Raw genomic sequence first — 22,304 nt, forward strand, 5'->3', positions numbered from 1 at the left:
CATTGCTGATAACAGGGTGACCACTCACGTTTTTTTTTATACATGCATAGTTTTTACTTGCAGTGAATAAAAGTACCAAAAAGTTTTATATAAGCGCCCCGGATAAAAGGAAGATTAAACATTAAAGAATGGCGCAACGTAATCATCGTGTAGATCGTTTTGCGCAAATGAGCAAGCAAGAGGAAATAATTGCCAAAAAACGCCAGGAAATACTTGAGAAGCAGCGTACAGCGCAGCTGGCAAAGGCCGTGGCTGCTGCTCAGACATTGGCTGCACAGTTAAAAACCATTGAGACGGCAACGCCGGTAGTGGAACCAGAAGAACAGGAGCAGGAGGAGGAGCAAGAACCATCAACGCAGACGTTACCCGTAACTCTAGCGCTTGCTGATGATGGAAGTGCGTTGGATGTAGATAATGGTGATCAGGTGGGATCGGCGGCAAGGGCTAAGTGCGATGATGGTATGGCCAAAACGCTGAACAGTTTTACGAGCAAGACGGGCAAAATTTCGTTTAGTCTTAAACGTCAACAGCTGCCGCAGCCAAGTGTTGAACAGCCGCCACCTAAAGTGAAAAATACATTTTGCAATGATGGTTCTTTTCTGGAGAACTTTAAGAAAATACTTGAGAAACATGATCAACCAAAACCGCCTACTATGGTGGCTCCTGTTACAAAGCCAAGGTAAGGACTTTTGTCTTTCAATTGCACCGATTCTTTGACACTTTACCCTTATTTAACAGTGAGGAGAACAATACGGTCGACACTCACAGCACCGAGAATAATAGTCCGCAACAGTCGATGGAGCTGGCGGTTAGTACAATAGCCACGAGTGCAGCTGCAGCAGTGATAGCTACTTCTATGGCTAACAGCATGACTATGGCTGGCTCCGGGCACAATCATTTAGCATTTAGCATGCCAGGGACGCCTACAACTATGCCGCAGGCTGTGCAACCACCACCGCCACCGCCGTTTGCATTCAACCCCACGATGTTGGCACAAGGACCGCCACAGATGACGATGCCAGCTTTTTTCCATGGACACCATCATCTGCCTATGCAGTTGCATCCAGCTGCTGTGGCCCCACCGCCGCCGCCACCACCGCCACAACTTCCTATTGCGTTGGCCAATTTGACGCCAATCTATATGCAATTGGGACCAACGCAGATGCCGTCCGACGCAGCGATGCATCAATTGAATGCCATACCGGCACCCAAAGACTTTGACTTGAATGCTATACCAAAGCCGCAGATTAATCTCGAGGCCATACAGATGCCTAATGTCACACAGGTGGATCAAATGGGTTTACTGCCGGAGCATGTCACGGCTAATCCACCTCCACCGCCTCCGCCGCCCATGCAGCCAAAGGAACAAGCATTGCAGCAACCACAACTGGAGCAAAATGAACAGCAGCAGCAGCACAATCAACATCAACAACAGCAGCAGCAACAAGAACAGCAGATGCAGCAGCAAATGTCGCCGCCAGCCCAAGGTGTGTATCTGTAGTTTGTCAATAGCTTTGTCTGTTCTTTTTTTTGCAAAAATTCCTGCAGTAACCCATCCATTAATCAATTCCCTCTATCTACCTAAATCCTATCCCAATTGAAATATCCTAAATTCTCCCAACATCTGAATTAATTTCATTTAATATATTTTATGAATCGTTGTGCACGATTTTAAAGCAATTTATGTAGTTTTTTCAGAAACATGCATACAATTGCCAACGTGCATAGAAAACCTTATCGCACTGGTCGCCGAAAATGGTGAAGATTACGAAGATAAAATACGTTTGCATAGAAGCGAATTGCATCCGGCATTGTGGTAAATCAGCTGCACATTATCATGCGCAGGGCACCTTAACTAATAACAGAGTAAAAGTGGGGCAGATTTTTTAATTTTGGACGGAATAACTAAATATTTAAGAGAAAGCATTAAGTAGCTTCGGTTTGCCGAACATGTAATATCCTTGCAGATGATTCCACTCATTTTCATCTAAAATTTTAGTATTTGTCCGCTGTTGTTAAGTAATGTGAATGTTATAGTTAACTAACCTGACCCGTTACATATAACTCGAACGTTGTCTTAGTTCAGGCTATAAATAGGTTCTATTGTATTCTATGCATGAATTATTTTATTAGTTAGTAATAATAGTCTGCAAGGTTATAGAATTAACAGTGAGATTCAGGTCATTTTAGAATCAGAACTGGACACACTTACGCCTAGACTCATCTAATAGCTTCCGGGACAATTTAGTTTAGTTCTCTAATATTAATTAATGAGCTTCAATTTAGCTAACATTTCATATTGTTACATTTTGTACTGCAGATAATTATTTGAATAGAGATAGTTTAATAGAATTATGTTCTTTGCCCAATTTGATCATATGGAAGGCATAGTATAGTCCAAGTGCCGTTTGATGGTATTGAACAACGGATTAGACTTGGAATGAGATTAGGTCGCACGCATCACCCACTTGTCACACACTGGCCGTATGTTGCCCGTCGCCATTCCACTGGAGGAGTAAGCTGAAGGATTCTATAAAATCACACTACTAAACGGGCTCCAAAAAAAAAAAAAAAACAGTTACTCATATAATGTTTTTGTATACTGAACGCAATTGGGCATTATTCATTGTACGTTTCACTTCTTCTTTAAAATTTTAAAATAGGTTTCTTTATGATAAGAACTGCGAACAATATCGAAACTATCGCGGCCAACTGCTCGACTACGAACGCCAGCGCGGCGAGCGAGAGCGGGAGCGGGCCGAACAGCAGCTAAGCAAGGTGCAACAACAACAGAAAGATCGACAGCAGCAGGAGGAACACAACAGCAATTCGGCAGCAGATAAATATGATCCGGAATCGGCAATTACTGCTGATTTTGATTCCGATGATGAGTATATGCGTGGCATGATGGATCGCAATCGGGACAATATCAAGCGTCGCATCGAGTGCCGCAACGAGCTGAGTGATGAGGAGCGCAGAGAGAGAGAGGAGGAAGCGGCAATGACCACAGCTGGTGCTCTGAATAATTTGGATCAGGATGATAGAGAGACACAGCGGCAGCGCCGTAAGCGAGAACGCAAAAGTCGCTGGGGCGAAAAGGAAGCGTTGCCAACCGGCTCAGGTGAGTAAATTATCAGCTGCTCCTACATAATATAGAATAACTTTAAAAATGCTCTATTTTAGGTACACCTACTAGCTTTGGGAACCAGAACAAGCCCATGCTGACTACTATCACGCGTAATGATCCGGCATTGCTGCAGTACGCTCGTCTTAACTATGGCTCCACACAGTTGTCTGAGGACCAGTGGAAGCAATGCGAAGAGCATTACAAAGTCAATTTGTTATACCAGGACATGATGCGTAAGCGTCAAGAGATCGATCGCCTAGCACGAGGCGGTAAGTTTAAATACGAATACGACTCCGATGAGGACATCGAGGGTGGCACCTGGGAGCATAAATTGCGTACAGCTGAAATGGAAGCCACTCACTTGTGGGCCAATGCACTTACCAAACAGAGCGAGGGGAAGCATCACATTGGTGATTTCCTACCTCCCGAGGAACTAAAGAAGTTCATGGAGCAGTACGAAGCAAAGAAAAGTAACAGACAGCCGGATTTAAGTGACTACAAGGAGTACAAATTAAAGGAAGATAACATTGGATTTCAAATGCTGCAAAAGCTCGGCTGGAAAGAGGGTCAAGGCCTGGGCCAAGACGGTGCCGGCATTGTAGATCCAGTTAACAAGTACGATATTTTCAAATCCTTTATCCTGTTATTGGCTAAACTAGGTATTTTCAGGGCGCCACAACGTGACGGCAACCAGGGTCTGGGCGTTGGAAGTGTAGCACAGCCTGAAGATTGCGACAACGAGTATGATGCATACCGAAAGCGAATGATGTTGGCATACCGTTTCCGCCCGAATCCTTTGGTAAATTGAAAAGTGCACAGTGATCGAAATATCCGCTGTAATGAACTTTTCTCTTTCAGAATAATCCACGTCGTGCCTATTACTAGCGACTACGCATATAAGCAATATCTGATGCTTTATATTAATTAAGATTTACTATCTGAGCCCATTTATATTCGATCACATATAAGGAGCGTTTATAAAGTTAATATTTATTAAGTAGTATGTTACTGCTGACCACAATGAATATTTGCTGAAGTTCTTCTTCTGGATTAGATGCCACAATTTGTAGTTGTGCTTATTGTTACGCATTATATTTATATAATATACATAAACAGTATAGTTCGTAATCAACTTATAAGCTATGGATGCTATAATAATGTGTGCTTTAGGGACTATCAAGTTGTTTAAGGTTCTTGGGAGGTTTGTAGCAGTTGCTTCGTTATATATATAGGTATATATTCTGTAGTTGGCTACGCGGAACTTGAACGCCTAAACGCTAATAATACTAAATTGTACTCGAACTGGAAACGTTGACTTAACCTTAAGAGTAGAGCGTTAGCACCGGCGTCTGGTTGCCGCGCGCCAATACCACTGGGCATTTGATATCTGACGTCAGCATTTCCAGCCACGACATATAGAGTGGTGCTGAGATCGCCTCCTGCAATAGATGTATTGATATTTATATAGAGTATAAGATTGAATTGCAACAGAGTTTGGATTTGGGTACTCACCTTTCGCGGCATTGGCAGGGACATGACCACCAGTGAAGCGTTCGATGAGTGCTTCACGACTAGCTCATGGATGCGCAGCTGTCGCTGCGTTTTCTCGGCCATGCTGTGCAGCTCTTCGTCAGTGATGCCGAATTCGTTGCGGGGGCTGCGACGGAAGGGATCGATGAGTCGTTTGTGCTTGAGCATTGTGTCATGACGCGGCTGATCCTGAACGCCCTTGAGCATGACAAGCTCTGAGTATTTGATACGGAATTTGGTCAGCAAACTGGCCATGCTACAAGTTAATAATGTAAAGAGTTAAATTTCCAGTTAGATGTGGACCTGCGAATCGTACCTCTTCTCCTCCTGCTCCTCGTCCTTGCCATGACACATGGTAAACACGCGCAACTTGCAGTTCTGCCAATGCGAACGCATCGAGATGATGTAGGGCAGCAAAATCGTTAGACCTGGCAATAAGGAAACGCATCCATCAAAATCTAATTTTCCCCATTGTGTGTCATGTGGACTCACCGCCGTCGTCGTACAGCCAGAAGACATCGATGGTGCCCTTGGGTTGCTTTCGTGTAAATATGTTCATGGCGTCCAGCACAGTCTGGGGCACCTCGGAGCCACCTTTGGTGTGGTAGGTAATGGACGCGGCATCTGAATTGTTGATTTTGTAGCTGCGGGAGCCGCGCTGCATATTGGGCAAGGGCGGTTCTTGTGGCATGGTGTAAGAGTTTTGTGGACTGGCGCTATCCATGTTGGCCAGATTCAAGTTCGAATCTATGTGTAGCAGCTCCGAGGCTGCGTTCGCGGCGGTCAACAATTCGTTGGCAAAGCCTTGTCCATTGGCTGTATTCAAGTGGCCCATGCCATTGTCGGGCATCACTACTTTCGGGGTTAGCTCCGAGAAGTCCAGGCCATTCGGCAGTCGAAGCACTGCCACGCCCATGCGCTGCGAAAAGGCGTTGCTGCAGGTGATAAAACGATTCGCATGAGCAACTGCAATGTGGGAGATGTTTTTTGGTTACTCACTGCAATATGGCAAAGTAGCTTTCCACCTCCTCCTTGCGGCAATGATTCCAGTCCGGCTTATAGCCCACCAGCACAATGTTTGGTGCCATTTTTCCAAAGCCTGTGGACTTGATCATGGCATTGATGCCGTCCTCGATGCTGAAGCCGTCGATCACATTGTAAAACGCTTTGATTTTGCGCGCGTCCAAATACTTTTGTCCGTCCTTGACCAGAGTCTGGCGATTCTTGTAGCCCACACGCACCTGCATAGCAATAATATATCGATCCATTTGCTTATATATATATTACAAAATATGCATTTACCGGTATAATGTTGCCCACGAACATAAGCGAGTTGTTCTTGGTCAGCAGAAAGCCAAAGTCGACGAGTGGCGGACGCGACTTTGGATCTCCAGAAAGCACTAACACTTGGGGATGATAGTTCTTCACGTGGTCCGATACGTTTTGCAGACGATGCACGGCCATTAGAGCAGCCTTGTATTGTTGGGCCTGTGTGGTGGATCCCCAATTGGCATCCGGTTTGCGATACATGACCACCAAATACAGGGCAAAGATAATGCCAAAGGTTATAATGGCGGCCACATAATTGATGAGGAACATTATCACCACACACATCGCAAACCCGATTAAACTAAGCCATGCGTTGTAGTACTTAAAAGTGGGACGCCAGCCCAGGGGCTTGACGACGGCCGCGTGGAATGTGCAGAAGTTGATGAGCGCGTAGGAGGCTAGGTAGAAGGTGGAAATGAGCGGGGCGATCAGATTTAGCTCGCCAATTAGCAGAAAGCCCGTGGAGATGAAGAAGGTCAGCACATAGCCGCGATAGGGCTCTCCATGTTTGCCATAGGGCTTTGAGAAGAAAATCAATCCTGGATAGATCTGATCGATGCCCAAAGCCTGGACCAGACGCGGCACCGACAGCAGATTCGTCAGCGCCGTGCTCAGCGTTGCCGCAAAGCAGCCGGCGTAGATGAGTGGCCCCCAGAGCGACATCTCCTGCATCATCTCATAGGAGTTGAAGAGGCCCCAGCTGCAGTTGCCGGACAGCATGCAGGGCAGTTCCGATGGCACAATCGTGCCGTTCACCAAGTCCTCGGGAAAGCCGGAGGCATCGCGAACTGCAGCACCGCCAGCGAACAAGGTAAACAGTACATAGGAGGTCATCGAAACGAGTAGGGCCCAGAAGGTGCCCTTTGGTATGGCTGCACCGGCATCTTTTAGGTCGCCACAGATGTTGGCTCCCGCCTGAATGCCAGTTACGCTCGGAAAGAAGATGGCAAAGACGCTGAAGAAGTCGTGGTTGACGCCTTCTGCATAGCGATAATCGGAGCCAAAGTTCTCTTTGAATGTGGACCCTATTGAGGCAGAACGTTAGAAACAAATTCTGAAATACTTTATCCAAGCTAAACGTACAAGAAAATCCCACAAATCCCCTTGATATTTGCTTCTCATCACCACGGGGTCCGATCGCAGAGCCAATCAGAAAATTGATTATGGCCAGGATAATGGTGAAGATGAGGAAATTCTGCGCCTTGGTCTCCCATTCCATACCAACGCAACAGATCAAGATCAATACTAGTATCGTAACTGAGCCCACAATACGGATGTCATTGATGCCATTGTCGACGATAATTAAGCCGTTGCTCTCTGCAAGATTCAATGGCAGTTTAGTCCGATTGCTTAGTGAGCTCCCTCAAGGATACTTACTCAGCAGTAGATTTAGCGATTCACAGAAACCGATTGTATTCATCGAAGCTGAAACCGCGTTAGCGAAGGCAAAAACAACTCCGACGGAGGCGCCAAATTCGGGGCCGAGCGAGCGGGATATGATGAAGTAAACACCACCGCCCTTCACCTCCCCGTTGGTACTAATGGCCGACAAGGAGAGGGTGGTTATAACGCAGACAATCGACGAAACGGCAATAATAATTAACGTCCACAAAATGCCGGCCTCGGCGACCACCCAACTGAGACGCAAGAAGAGCATGACGCCCCAAATGTTGAGTAGGCACGGTATGAGTACGCCGACAATCCATCCCAGCTTGATATGACCACCAGTTGGTTCCGGTTCCGCCGCATCTGGTATGTTAATGGTCTATAGACGATGGAATAGATAAAGAGAGAGAGGAAAAAAAAACGCAATTTAGCAATATGGCAAATGCTTTGCTCTTGGATAAATGTAATTGTATAACAAAATTATAAAAAAATATATATACATATATATGATTATATATAAGATCATTATTTTGTATTTATACAGAATTCCATATTAACAGCTTTCCTTTCTAGAAAAACAAACATTTTATACTTGTTTTCAATTAACATCTTGCTAAATCATTATATCTATTTATGTACCCTAGTTCATTTTTTTTTATGTTTTTCACTGTGTATCACGTCATTATTTATAGTTTTATCTTAATGTCTTCTTATATATTTTATCTTATTTCTATTCTAAAAATCCGCATATGGGTTAATTACTGCTCTATGCATAGCCGTTAGACTCGCCAACTTTCAATTAACATCTTGTCAAGTCATTGGATGTGAAAACAATCACATAATCCATTTGATTTGGTTTTTATAGTTACGCTAAAAATCGTACATCTGCAAAGTGGGAGCTGAGCAAACCTCAACAAACGACTTTTCAAAAGTACCACATGAAATTATTATGGATCTGTGCTAATTGAGTCCTCAATTTGCCATGCTAAAAGAGTAATCGGTCCAATTAGAGTTTTGCCAATTGCCCAATTCCAATTCATTTATAGAGTATAGAGTGCTTTACAATGATCATCTAAAATAATTAAATATAATTGGATATTTCATAGAATTACATGTGAGCTGTCCAGAAGGTAATCGACAGAAATGGAAATGGATATTATTTTTGATGTCAATACTTGTCCAAAGGCTTTTCATACTGGCAGCTAAATTGCATTGCAAATAACTAAAACTTTGTATTATATACAAAATATTTTAAAAGTTAATGAAACGAAATTTGTTTATTCAACCTAAACTCAACCCACTAATTAGCTTTAATAAAAGTCAGAAGATAAAAACAAATGGAAATGGAAGAAAACATTGTTTATCATTTGAGTTCTAATTCAATAACAAATACAATTTCGGCTAAGTGACGAGGTATCTCTCGAAGTCCATTTACAATAGTGGCAAATTAATTCATTTCGATTGATTCACTTTCGTTATTTATTTCGGCAGAATTATTTGCGGTTTATGTGACATCTTATTGGAGTGAGTCGTGGCAGCAGACAGGCGAAGGGAGGGACACGCTGATCATCCACTTTGTTGTTGGCTAACATAATTGAATGTTTTTTAAAATGTGAGCATTGGCTCTTTGCCGAGGGTCGGCCGGGTGGGCATGGAGCGAGGCGGAACGCAGCGAAATGGGCGGGTCCTTCTACGGGACTAGCAAGCATATTGGCATTGTGTGACATCGAAGGATATGTCTACACACCCCTTCAGGACAGCTAGTTACTCAGCTCAGCTCGTTCAGCTCAGCTTGGGGCAGCTCCTGGCACTAGCTGCTGGCTGCTGGCTCCAGTTCCCAGTGGGTGGCCCCTGTTGATTGTTTACACATTTTTGGCGGCGCTGGGCGGCGGGTAGCCAGACACGTAGACAGACAGACAGACAGATATACAGACATGCATACATACATATAGGCGCATACGCACCTCACACACAGGACCACGCAAACACACCCACTATTAGCTGGTTATACATCCACACACACACATACACAGACAAGCCAGGGAGCTGGCGACTGTGTTGTTTGTATGACGCCCGCCCGGGTAATTTAATTTAGTTTAGTTAAAGGCGCATTTCTTTTGCCATTTGCCCAAGCGTGGAATTTTTTTTTTTTCGCACAGAAGCCACGCGCACACACGGAATCGGAATTGGAAATTGGCATTGCAATTGGAATTTGAATAGCGTCTTATGGGATATCCCACACAACTATGTATATGGAGTGCGTCTGAAGGTGGCAGCCAGCCAATATCTGATTGAGGGCTTCATTTGAAGTATGTATGCGAGAAAGAACCTCATAGACGGCTATAGTTTAAAGACTTAGCTCTAGATGCAGCTTAGGTACAAAATACTAAACAAAATATGAATCGTATTAAATAAGAATAGGATTCCTTAAATAAAATCACCTATGACAGCTGCCCAAGCACTGACTTGATTTGACTCATACGGCGAACAGGTATGACGCAGTTGTTTACGCCATATTGCAATATGTTCGCTTATTAAAATTTGATTGCTGAATATACAAGATGCACAAGACGAAAGGTATTCATACAGTTGTGCTACCTTTAATTTAAGGAAACTCGCATTAAGCTATAGAAGCCTAGGTGTAAGGCGAGAACAATGAAAATATTGTTGTTTTGCCATGGTTAAATGAATCGAGAAACGCGCTAAATAAACACAAGCAGCAGCAGCAGCAGCAACGGCAACGGCAGCGGCAGCAGCGGAATCCCATAAAGGAATCGATAAATGTTGTATAAATAGCAGAGTCTTTTGATATGAATTGCAAATTGGAATTGGAATTATTACAATGCCCGGCAAGTGCAGCAGAAAAGCGCATTTCGAATAGAAAACTGTTTTCAGTTGCAGTTGCTGGTCGTTGGATACTCCTCCTGCTGCTGTTGTTGTTCCCATTGATGATGTAAACACAAATACGAAATACGAAATGCGAAATGCGAAATGCTCATACGCAGCGTGGTACGACACGAAACTATTTTTGAATAGCCACCGAAGCACTTTAATTGTATATTCCAGCTGTATGTATATATGTATGTACATACATGTATTATTTGTAGCTGCTCTGTTATATATGAAGACTAAGTACTGAAACCTGTTGGGTGTCAATTGTATATAAACCCTTCTTGCATTGCCTAAAGCTTTTCAAGAGTTCAGTGTTCCTTTCTTGTATAAACTATTTATTATTCTTTTTGCTAACAGCTCTTTAATTTTAGACTTTGTTTAATGGTTTATTAAGATTTCGGAATTTACTTGCTACATAAATAATATCAAATCATTTTTCCTAATTGGATATATGTGTATATATCTATATGTACATATGTTATCGATTGAAACCCTAATAATATGTGGTTATAAAATGTTTTGCATATATTGTAGATAGGGCAGTACTTTATATTATTGTATTTTGGGTACCGCCCCAACTCCATCCATATATACTTTATTTGAAAGCTGCGCAGTTATCGGATCATGTGCTTCTGCATTCGTTGTGTAGGTTTTGTTTTGTTTGTTTTATATTATCTGATCGTTGTCTTGAAGAGACATTTATATCTTAATAGCTGAGCATTTAGTGATAATTGTTAATTTAAAAAAAATCGATTGATAATGTCACGGGATAGGGCCAAACAATGACAAATTAATTTCAATTCAAGTGTTATTAAAAACGTGTCAAAAACTGCCGAGAACTGGTATGATTACTTTTTGGCAGTTTTTCCTGTTGATCTGATAGGTTTTTAATTTAGTGAAAACTGATTGAAAACAATTTTTCAAGTGAGTGCTTATCGGGCTGACAAGCTGTCAACATTTTTAATGCGCATACACATAGACGTGTTCCCTGTTTTGGGGGTTGGCAACGGGCAACATCAGCTTTAATGTCCCTCTCCATTATGGCATTGATAGCTCGTTTGCTCGCTGACAATTGATCGAACAACAGCGCCATCTGTCGCCAGCCGCTGTCAATTTTAATGATGCGCTCTGTGCATTTTATCACACTTGTTGTTAGCTGACGACGACTCAATGTCGCATCGGGCAATGCGTTCCACCGGCTGTCACTACAGTTCTCCTCGCTGCCGCTAGGGGGCGTGGATAGCTAAGACAATATACATAGCTGTGGCACTGTGTGCACCTTTGCAGCACTCTTGTTGACAATTAATTTGGCTTCAAGGCTGTCAATGGTATCATCTTTCAAGACACATGCCACAGCTAGCTCCCATATGCACAGGAATATGCACTCAGAGCACCCTCTTGTTTAGTATGCAAATTAAAGCAACCTTTTCCAACTGTCACTAAACTTTTAAGTGTAATTTAGCTCTATGCTTACTCATATCAGAGATTTATTTTACAGCTAACCTAGCTGTCATCGAAAGGCAAAATTGAAAACTAATAAGAAACTAATAAGTTTTTGAACTGAACAGCGAAAAATTGATTTACAGACGTCCCTTTTATCTGTTATATTTATATGCAATTACTTTATTAAGTTCGTAATAAAAAAAAATTGTGCTAACTGATAGAAAATCAGTTTTCAATAAATGGACATTCTAGGGCTTAATATCATACATTAGCATAGATTTGCAGTTTTACAATTGTTGAAAAGTACAATAAATTAACAGAAATGGATTCTGAAAAGTCTATATATACCTACTATATATGCACTAATAATCAATTTTATGTTAAGTATTTTTCCTATAGCTTTCAGCTAAAATCTTATCTCCAGTAAAAATATTAATTCATTTTAATCTAAAGTCTGTTTCATATATATATATTGGCCAATTTTAAAGCATTTTTACTAAGAAGTGTCTATATATACATATATATATATATATATATATATATATATATATATATATATATATATATATATATATGTATATATATATATATATTGAAATTTTGATAAGTTGTAAAAATTTCCATCAACAGTTCCGTTTTAACAAAAAATAAATAATGAGAAAACCATTTAGCCTAAGGGGTTCTATATTAAAAAGGATATATACTTTTTGACTAATTAACTAGAGTAGATGTGATTAAAAATCGTAATTTGAGACTATAACTATAAACCAACCCAAGATTTAGTGATAGGAAAATGTTTTCATTTGGTAATGAATTCATTACGAATACGTTTTCAATCTGGCTTTCATCATTTACTATTCATTACTTAATAGACATCTGTTATTTGAACATGTGCTGGAGTCTGTTGTATTTTGTTTGTATACATATAGTTTAAGTGAAGTTCGTTATCTGCTGTAATAATTGTCATTTGAGCTGGCATGCAGCTCACGCATACACACGCACACACACACATACACATACATTGTAAGCTGCCTAGCCAATTATAGTTTATGCGACTATTTCATTGGTATTCCCTTAATGAGCGTCCGGCGCTGTAATGCAATTTTTACGATATCTCTCATACGCCACATTGGCGCTGTCCCACAACTCAGCACGGTAGCCAGCAGCCGGAGCAGTCGGAGCAGCCGGAATTAATTAAACAATATGCGAGAAATTTGCTTGGGTTGGGTGTGGTGGGTGGCGAATTGAGTTTTTGCTTGTAGTGGATCACACCACCGAGTGCAGGTCACAATAGACGCATAAAATTTACTGCCTTGATGGCGATAAGCATAAAAAAACTAGAGCTCTGACTAAGTATCTCGAGGGTTTTTTAACCTCCGCTATTCTTAATTGATTGATAAGGCGTCTCAGGGCTGCTCTTGGCAAAGGTAAAAACACAACCCTCGCACTCGCACACACACACACACACACACATACACACTTCGATAATACTCCACCACTGGCGACGTCATTGGGTCGAATTGTTAACACGCCCAAATCAGTTGACTCTCAGATAAGTTGAATAAACAACATTACGTATACGTCATGGAAAACGTATGGGAAACGCGAATTGAAAATTGTTCAAGTCAATAAAATAAGCATTCGTGTTAATAAATGATGTACATAGCACTCATCAAATACGCAGCGTCGATTTGCTACCCTATACTAATGAGGCCATTAGTAGGTGAGCAAAAATGTGTGAACAATTGAAAGAGATTATTCTTCAGCCATTACCTAAAGAGATTGATTTTGATTAATGCCAAAATGTGTTCAGATTTCAATATATTACAGACTACCATAGTATTTATGCGTTTATCAAAGGGTATTGCTCTAGTCTAGCATGCTCACTGTAGTTCTCTTTGTACACATTGCTAGTCAGCTGCCAGCATATGCTTATTTGAATTCTGTACAATTTTGATTTCTGACCGAGTTCACTTTCGACCTTATACATATATGTACTCGCGTGTGTTTTATGATTTTTAGATTTGGGCGTCCTAAGATTTGGTTTGTTTATTGCCGAAGCACTTGAAATGTTTTCAAATACACATAAACAGATGCAGATGAGCAGCAGGCAGCATTCAGTACAGAGATCATGTGGATGCTTTAGCACTAAAGGGCTATACAATCTTTAGCAAAATCAGCACATGGATTCCAAATCAAAATTAAACGTGACGTCGAATCAATTTTGAATATTACAAATATGCAAGAAATGTAAAATGCGAAATGTTTAAGGAATGTTGTGACTAGCGGAAGAATACTTATTATTATTTATTTATTTATTATTCACTTGTAGCATTGAAACAAAGATATTTAAATGTAATTTAATTTACTATGGAGAGTACATATTGTACAAGCCAAAATTCTTTTGTTGACTTTTCATTATTAAACCTTTAGCTTGAGGTAGTTCATATGATATTATTTTTATTGTAAAGAATATCTGGACGTTTGTCTACTATCTAGGAAAGTGAAAATGCACACTTAGATAAATTTAAATTCTGCTTCAAAATTCAAAATTCGAAACACTTTAACTTTAAGCACTTTGTATATTCCATCTAAAGATATAGTTGTTTCAGCGTGGTGTTAATGTTTGTCAGTGTGAATTTATTAGAGTCGAGACTTACCTGATCTACCTCGCCTTGAAGTTCGCCGATTGAGGGTCGCTTCAAGTTTCGCATAGAGATGCGATAGTTATCCAAGCGCGGAAGCGTTTCCCTGTAACAATAGAAAACCAAACGTAAATTTCGATCGATTGTCGGTGTAATTGGATTATGAATAGATAATCATACTGATGAAACGGCATCCGAAATAATATCGACTCGGGCAGCATGAATATAGCCCGCCGCTTGCGAAGCGCAAATACCAACTAGAGAGACGCAAGCAAATATGTGCGATGAAAATGCCAAAATAAGAAACAAAAAAGTAGAAATATAAAACAAAACGCAGAAAATTATAATAAAACACGCAGAAACGAGAACAGCGAATTGGTCAAGGTGCCCAAGGGGAAGGCCACGGTTGGAGAAATGCTCATAAGTTGATGAAAAATCGCCCTAGCTTCTATCTTTGTTTTTTATTTCATCTCTTTTCGCTCTACTTCATGTTCCTATTGATCTGTGGCCGTCTGGCTCGGCAGCGAAAATGACTTCGCCCACTGACACAACCAGACTCTTTCAATTATTTGATTATGTATGTATATTTACTTATGGCAAAAAGAAAACAGAAACAGCCATTCGAATGGCAAAGATAATTTAACTGCTTCAGATAGCCAACATTTTAGTATACTAAAGTAGAGAAGGAACTGCAATAAAAGCGAAACACAAAAGGCAGATCAAATGGATCTAGAACTTGACTGAATGGAGGTCAACAGAAAGAGGCTCTTTGTATTATTTCTTTTAACAACAAATTGAGTGGTTCAATTGGGATGGTCCGACTAAGAGATATTCTACAATGACTATTATTTGAATTAAACTAAATATATCCAATGCCCCATGTACTACGCTTAATAATACTTTCATAATACCATATATATAACGCCAGCTGACAAACTACCTTAGGTGTGTTTCTGAATAATGCTAATAGTATACTTTGATTGAGATTTGAGAGACTAGAAATTAAAAAAAACTAGAAATTTTCAATATACTTATCAAGCTATATCTAGGCTGTATGAAGCTGCACAGCGATTCTTAGAGATTCTCAACTATATTTCTATAAACGAAAATAAGTTCCTAATTGCTAATATTTGATTTTTCTGAGGGCAACATTTTTTTGTTGCATACTTTTTGCAGACATTTTTTTATAGACACAAAATTTTACATAAAGAGATAAATATTTGTATATCCAAACTCTTAAACTAGTTTTTGTGGGTCTCAATGAGGAATTAATTTACATCTATTTAGGAATATTTTTCGTGATGACTTTACGATCGACATTAATCATTGTCTAGACATTATACTGCTCTCCAAGCTATTTACATTGGTAAATAATACATTTTTAAATGAGTTTTCTATAATCACATCTGTCCATAATTGACGGATGTAGAGGTGTCTGTCTGCCGCTATTATAACAATTCTTATATGATCGATAAATGTAGCCAATAATTTGTAAGGTACAGAATTTATTTCTGGTTATTCATTTTGATTTCTTAATTTTCAATTCAAATAGCAGACATCGAGAGTGACAGCAGCAACGCATCCAAACGATACACAATAAACAATTCTCGTTGCATTTTCTAACTGTATGTCATCTGTACGTGTGTGAGTGTGCGAATGTGTGCGTACATTGATCTATTGGCTGCGTAGCGGTTTCGTTGAGATTTAGCTAGTATGATTTAGTTGAACAATTGATGAAGAAATGAAAAAGAAGACAAACTCAGCCACAGAGTGAGCTCCACACTCGATTCGTCCGTCCCGCTGTCCCGCTGTCCATCTGGTTCGCTCAATTGAGTTCGTTTACTGCTACTCACTGGGCTATGATATCACATACAGCAGTCTTGGAAACTGCCAACGACTAATTTGTTGTTGGCACACACAAGTCAGCAGCACGTGAACCCATCAACAACTCCCAAACGACATCAATGCAGACCCATCTTGCTGAGAGTTATGTGGGCTACAAAATGATTGGCTTTTTCTCCAGTTAAATATGCATAGACTGGCATATCAATACAAGGTGGCAGTGTTAACCGAGTTGAGTGACTTTGAGAACTAGTTGCCAATTCAGTTATCCAGCTTCGCTCTTAAATTAGTTTTTTTTTTTGTTTTTTGTTTATTGTTGCTTTTGCATCGACTCGTCTCGACTTGTTTGCCCAGTGCAAAAAGTTTTCAAAATTGAATTTACGTTCACATTTCATTTAGACAATTGAATGCTTACATAAATTTATTTTTTTTTTTTTGACGGCTTCTTGGCATGTTTTTAATTGAATTTAATTCGCAGTTTCTTCACGTTTTTTAAAACATACGGCAATCGCTATACCAATGGAATATTTGCGCTAATTTGTTTATTTGTTTAAACTGATCTTGGCCCGAGAGTTGAATTGTTGACCTGTCGTGTGCTTACAATTTCTTCGTTTTAATGTTGACCATGACTAATAGACCTCCAAAATTTCCAAATATACTGAATGAGTGTGTAAAATGAACTAAACTAAGTAAAATGCGGAAGAGATTGAAGTCAAAGATATACAGCTGGGATATACGGTAATCATTCACAAATATTTTAACAATACCCAAAAAAAAAAAAAAAAAAAAAAAAAAAAACAATATTACTGCACTTTTCCTCCTTTTATATTCTCTTTTTAATTTCACTTTTTTTGCTTGTCCTCTCCTAATTACTATTTATTTATAATCATAGCTCTTATGTGTAGGTTCAACTTTTCTACTCTTTTCTTCCGTCTTCTTCTTTTCTTTTGACAACTCGAATTATAAATCAAACCAGAAGCAATGCCGCCGTAGACCTATAAACATATAAATCGCATGCGTCACAATTAAAAACCCGAAAATAGTGATCCGAATATTTGCAAATTTACAGAGTAGATACGTAGATACGTATTTTAGTTTTAACCTGTTCCTCGTAGAAACTACAGCAAATACTTAGCGTTTTTAGTGGCTCACCTCCACAAGCCATAGGTAAACCTGAATAATCGCTGTTTATTCTCACATGCCTTAATCTTTCATCTCTAATTTTAGCGAGTCAAACTCTCTATAATTACCAAGTCTATTTTAAAATTATCTCTCTAATGTTGCATTTTCAATTTTTTTTTTTTTTTTTTTTTAACAAAAATGTAGGAAGCCAGGCCAGGAATCACGTGTAAATGAGTTTCGAGACTATTTAAATTTTATTTCGCAAACTGCGGCTTTTTGTCAAAAACAATGGAAGTCATTTATATTATTGGCAAATAAATTAGCAATCTTTATTGGAAGTTTTACAAATAAAAATAAAAATTTCCTTTCCACGGTTGCTTAATTTGTCTCATTTTATACATTTTATATGTGTGATGAAGCAATTTACTTAATTTAAATAATTTTCGCATTTTTTGTGGTTGCTACGTTTCGTTTAAGTCAGTTTTTGTGCTCTGTCCAAATACCCTATACAATTTTCAAAATATTACAAAATATAAATATAGATTTTATGAGGGGGAAAATATCTAATTAAATCTTATTATCTTTGACACTCGAAATTTATTGGGTATCTATAAGTCGGATCCTCTTGACCAGAGCAATTTTCAAGCCAATTATTTGGCAATGTCATAGCGTATTGTGCGATTGTACATTTATAAACCAAATGTTAACAAGTCTATGGAAGGGGAAAACTAGCAAAAAGGTTTCAGCCCGGTGTAACCGAATGCTTAATACTCTTGACGGGTTAAACACAATTAGGTTTTCACGATCTGAGACCGAGATTAGATGTAGCAAAGTTTTCCCAGTTTAGAAAATAATTCCACCAATTTAGAATATAGAACTTGCATATACCTAAACATAATCCAATAAACTCCTTTGAATTCTTGAACGAGCACATAATTAGATTGCATGCAATTAATATGCATGTTAATGCATTGATTGAATAATTAACTTTTTAATGGCATTACTGACAGCTATATGATAATATTATCTTTACTGAATCACGCACGCTCGGTGATAATTGATTAAAGTCGACAATTCTAAGAAGAAAATCCAAATATAATCACTTAACGTTTATCAGACGTACATTTTAGCACATTCTAGCCACATGCTATATATATAAATATATATATAAATATACAAATATATATATATATATATATATATATATACAAATATATATATGTCCATGTGTATTATTGATATAAATGGAATCAAGGAACGAATTTAGCACAAAATGTAACAAATAATAAAATATCAATAAACTGTTAAGGTTGTTGAAATTGTTACACACAATTCGCACATTGGAAATGGAATAATATTTTTAAACCAAATAATTTGTTTAAAAAAAAAGAACTCATAAATAAATTACTTTTCATTAACGCTATTGAAAATAGCTTAAATATAATTAGTTAGCTAATTAACGGCGCATTTTTCTACCTATAATTATAAACAGTACTCAAACTAAATTCAACAAAAAAATATACTTAGCTTAAATGGATGAGCTTATGTTCATAAAATTACTTGGACGAGAAATCATGTATACATGTTTTTCTACACGAAGAAATTTTTCAACAAAATATTTCTGACACGGCGCATTAAATCAGAGATTCCAAAACAGTTTTCAGACATTACAAATTGGCAAATGCAATCAAGATTTTAAATGAAAATCCATTAATTTAGTATATTTGTATATTACATACATATATTGTATTGTAATTTTGTATTATTATTGTTGTTATGTCACTCACTTTGTTAGCTGTGCCAGGCTGAACTTGCGTTCGGCATCGGATTTGCGCAGGAATTGGCTAAAGCCGCGAAAGGACAAACGCGATGTCCGACGACTTTCGCCGCCGTCTGCTACTTTGGGCTGCAGATGGTTGTCGTGGGCGGGGCCACTGGCGGGCCCATTTGGTGGATGCTCCGCATTGGCTGCGCTGCCGCCGCCCCCGGTCTCGGCGTCGAAAGCGGCATTAACATTCGCACAGCCATTAACCTTTGAGATCTGAAAGCGATCTGCCATTGTTATGAATTGCTGTTGCTGTCGCTGTTACTGCTGATGATTCAACTTGAATTTTGCTTATATATTTTTGGGAACTTTATTGTATTCAGCTGCTTGTTTTAGCACTGATAACTGTTATTGCACTATACCAGATTATTGTTATTCAGCGCACTCATTTGCATTGCATTAGATGGCCGAGTAGGACATTTTAAAGTGACGAAAAGGAGTGGTCAGCTCTAATCGGTCGTTGAACATTAACTGGCTGACTGATGTGCACACGACGAAGTTTCAACAGCGTTTAATAACAAATCGAAAATGTTGGCATATATTTAACGCGTAGCATTCAAACTTAAAGTTAATATGAATGGCGGGGAAATACGTATCGGTTGATTTGACGTTATTTAGCACTTTGCGTATGTCGGCTAACGAAATGCTGTACGCGCCGGTTACAGCTTACGACTTCACGCGCTGGCTGTCGCACGTCGTTTGAGCATTGTCAAGTGTTTGCCGTTGGATTATTATGCTTTTTTTGATTATGGACACCATTCAGACTGTGTGCTGCTATGGCTTTCGCTTGATTACCAATCAAATACGTATAGCGTAAGAATAAGCGCAGTGCGCCAGTGTGTGAGAGTGAGTGTGGTGAGTTTCCAACAAGTGTGTTTTTTTTTTGTTTGCGCTAAGCAAAATTTCAACACACGTGCTTTCATGTGAGTACAGTAGCAGTGTTGGTTTCGCTCTCTGTTAAGAATATGCAGCAGAAGCAGCAACAGTAAAAACAAAGTGAAATAAAGAAAATATTACATTTAGACATTTACATTAACGGCAATTGTTGGCAGTGTGACCAGAAGTTAGTAATTACTTGCACGCTTGTGGGGCAGGACTTGTTGGCAACTGTGTCCTGGTATATTTGTGGTATTTTAGGCGCGCTGCTAATAATACTAATTGCAACATTTGCTAATTTTATTTATTTATTTTTATTTTTATTTATTTTTTATTTATTAATACTTTTCTCTATGAGTTGCTATAGCACCTATTAACTTGTTTTTTTTTTTTTTTTTTTTTTTTAACAATGTGAAGCTGAAATCGCACCAGCACTATCATAACATCTCTACTACTCAGAAAACAACAACAGCAGTAGCCTCAACAGCAACAACAACCAAAACAACCACAATCTGGCCAAAGAGCGTAGCGAAAACCCCTTTAATCGAATTAAAGTCGGATTTATCTGGTTTGATTGGCTGGCAACAAGTTGCCAGCTGAGCTAATAAGCAGTTAAACTTTAAATAAAAACGAAACAAGGCACAAGAGCAAAGAGTTTCTACTGCTGGTTAAGTATATGAAAGTCACTCTTCGTCTTATTGTTCCAGTCAAACGATCGAAGCCGACCAAGACCAACCGACGAATCGTCTGGTCGCACAGAGCAAAATTCTCGTTCTCGTGCCAACCATATTGTTTTACTGCGCCAACTTCAGCTGGCTAATACTGTTGGCCAAATCTTGTGCACTCACTCTACTTCTCTTCATTTGTTTGTGGTTTTGTTTTGTTTTATAGTTTGTTGTATTGGGACACTCTCTTTTGAATATTCTGAAATTTTTAAAACAACTTTGTTCTAGCCCTATTGTTAGTATTATAACTAGTTTTAATTACGAGTTTATTTTTAGGTCATTTGATGGCATTAGGTTAACGAACCAAAATGGTTAGACAGAACGTCTCCACTAAAGACACCGAACAGATCTTATTATAATTAAGATATTTGTAAAAGTAAATTAGACTAGAAGTGATTATGCTAATCGGTTCCCATTGCAATGCAGAGCATTCAAAAATTACTCATACGCAGCGTAATACAATTAGTAATTATTATTATGTGAATAATTATTATTGTTATTAATATTTTTATCTCATTACCTTTTTATTGTTGTATAATTACATATAATTACACCTATCTTGGACTTAATATACAATAATTAACTAAAAGTGATTAGCGGGCTTATCAAGAATCATAAATGTTTTTTAATAAATTAATAAAAATTTATTACTCATGTGTGATTCTCATAAATATATATACATATATGTGAATATCCAAATGTGTGCCCGTATTTACGATGTATTTTTCACATTTATTTGGCGCTTGTTTGGGCAAATTTCGCATGCCAATTATTAATAGTTTACACATTGTTTATAATTTTCACATTTCGATACGATTTCAATTTCTGTTTGTGTCTGCAACAGAAGAATTACTATACAGATTGTTTGTGGCATAGTTTCGTAAAGCTCATATGTTTACCCCTAGCAGCAAGGCATATGTAATTATATCTATATATATATATATATGTATACATATTACATTATATACGAGTGGTTTGTTGTTTGTTAGCGTTGGCATAACTGAATTGTTGCCCCATTCGCTCATTAATTCTTATTCGACAAATTTTCTTTAATTCAACGGGATCTCATAAAATTTGAATTACTTTAATAATTGTGATTAGCTTTGCTTTTTCCCAGTAGTAAATGCTTAATTGTAGTACAATATTTTTGAATATGTATGCATAGGTGTTATCTTGAATGAATATTATTTTCTACATTTTATAATATTTCTTGTTATTATTCATTAAAGAAATTTAATATTGCTTTACAAGATATTACAAGTTATTTTATCTCTCTCATACAACTGTTTGTTGTTTGTTTATATCAATATGTAGTTAGTTGTTAGCTTTATAACGTTTGCCTATTTTATTGAGATAAAGATTTGTGTTTAGACATGTGCCCAAAGCTACTAAATGAAATTTAACAAACAACAAACAACAAATGTAAATACAGCTTAAGTAGCTATAACAAATAAACACATTCTCACACACATATTTTTTGGGATAGGTCATACTTGAGGAGCAGAGGCAGCTCTTTTAGCTTTTATTGAAGTTGACCTTCTGTGAAAATCAAGGTAAGCCTA

General features: G+C 38.5%; 2 protein-coding genes across 4 annotated transcripts; one reads left to right on the forward strand and one right to left on the reverse strand.

Annotated features, from left to right (window-relative positions):
• Positions 1-33: 33 nt before the first annotated feature.
• LOC6573327 (SURP and G-patch domain-containing protein 1) lies at positions 34-4,152 on the forward strand. Of its 2 annotated transcripts, XM_001999377.4 has the most exons (7): positions 34-679; positions 739-1,487; positions 1,690-1,816; positions 2,664-3,121; positions 3,184-3,742; positions 3,797-3,926; positions 3,986-4,152. In XM_001999377.4, the coding sequence occupies exons 1-7, from the start codon at positions 129-131 to the stop codon at positions 4,010-4,012; spliced, it is 2,601 nt and encodes an 866-aa protein (XP_001999413.2). In that variant the 5' UTR covers positions 34-128; the 3' UTR covers positions 4,013-4,152. The 2 variants fall into 2 exon arrangements, with proteins under 2 accessions (XP_001999413.2, XP_015022360.1); XM_015166874.3 differs by lacking the exons at positions 1,690-1,816; positions 3,184-3,742; positions 3,797-3,926; positions 3,986-4,152 and having other exon boundaries at positions 2,664-2,836.
• LOC6573326 (bumetanide-sensitive sodium-(potassium)-chloride cotransporter) lies at positions 4,093-19,855 on the reverse strand. 2 transcript variants are annotated; one of them, XM_001999376.4, is made up of 10 exons: positions 19,104-19,855; positions 14,368-14,458; positions 7,364-7,751; positions 7,070-7,303; positions 5,960-7,011; positions 5,657-5,898; positions 5,150-5,592; positions 4,974-5,085; positions 4,640-4,913; positions 4,093-4,566 (listed from the first exon to the last, which is right to left on the reverse strand). In XM_001999376.4, exons 1-10 carry the CDS (start codon positions 19,373-19,375, stop codon positions 4,450-4,452), a joined length of 3,225 nt encoding a protein of 1,074 aa, XP_001999412.1. In that variant the 5' UTR covers positions 19,376-19,855; the 3' UTR covers positions 4,093-4,449. The 2 variants fall into 2 exon arrangements, with proteins under 2 accessions (XP_001999412.1, XP_043863110.1); XM_044007175.1 differs by lacking the exon at positions 19,104-19,855 and adding an exon at positions 14,533-14,604.
• Positions 19,856-22,304: the final 2,449 nt, after the last annotated feature.

Source organism: Drosophila mojavensis, unplaced genomic scaffold (genome assembly GCF_018153725.1).
Source record: "Drosophila mojavensis isolate 15081-1352.22 unplaced genomic scaffold, ASM1815372v1 contig_16, whole genome shotgun sequence".
Lineage (NCBI taxonomy): Eukaryota > Metazoa > Arthropoda > Insecta > Diptera > Drosophilidae > Drosophila > Drosophila mojavensis.

What these genes read in the sequence shown, in the direction of transcription:
- LOC6573326 (XM_001999376.4), bottom strand. Translation starts at nt 19,375, where the DNA reads ATGGCAGATCGCTTTCAGATCTCAAAGGTTAATGGCTGTGCGAATGTT. An exon ending in TTCAAGGCGAGGTAGATCAG is followed by an intron (nt 7,752 to 14,367) that starts GTAAGTCTCGAC and finishes CATCGTCTATAG; the next exon opens with ACCATTAACATACCAGATGC. An exon ending in AGCTACTTTGCCATATTGCA is followed by an intron (nt 5,593 to 5,656) that starts GTGAGTAACCAA and finishes TATCACCTGCAG; the next exon opens with CAACGCCTTTTCGCAGCGCA.
- LOC6573327 (XM_001999377.4), top strand. Translation starts at nt 129, where the DNA reads ATGGCGCAACGTAATCATCGTGTAGATCGTTTTGCGCAAATGAGCAAG. An exon ending in GAATTGCATCCGGCATTGTG is followed by an intron (nt 1,817 to 2,663) that starts GTAAATCAGCTG and finishes ATTTTAAAATAG; the next exon opens with GTTTCTTTATGATAAGAACT. An exon ending in GTTTCCGCCCGAATCCTTTG is followed by an intron (nt 3,927 to 3,985) that starts GTAAATTGAAAA and finishes TTTCTCTTTCAG; the next exon opens with AATAATCCACGTCGTGCCTA.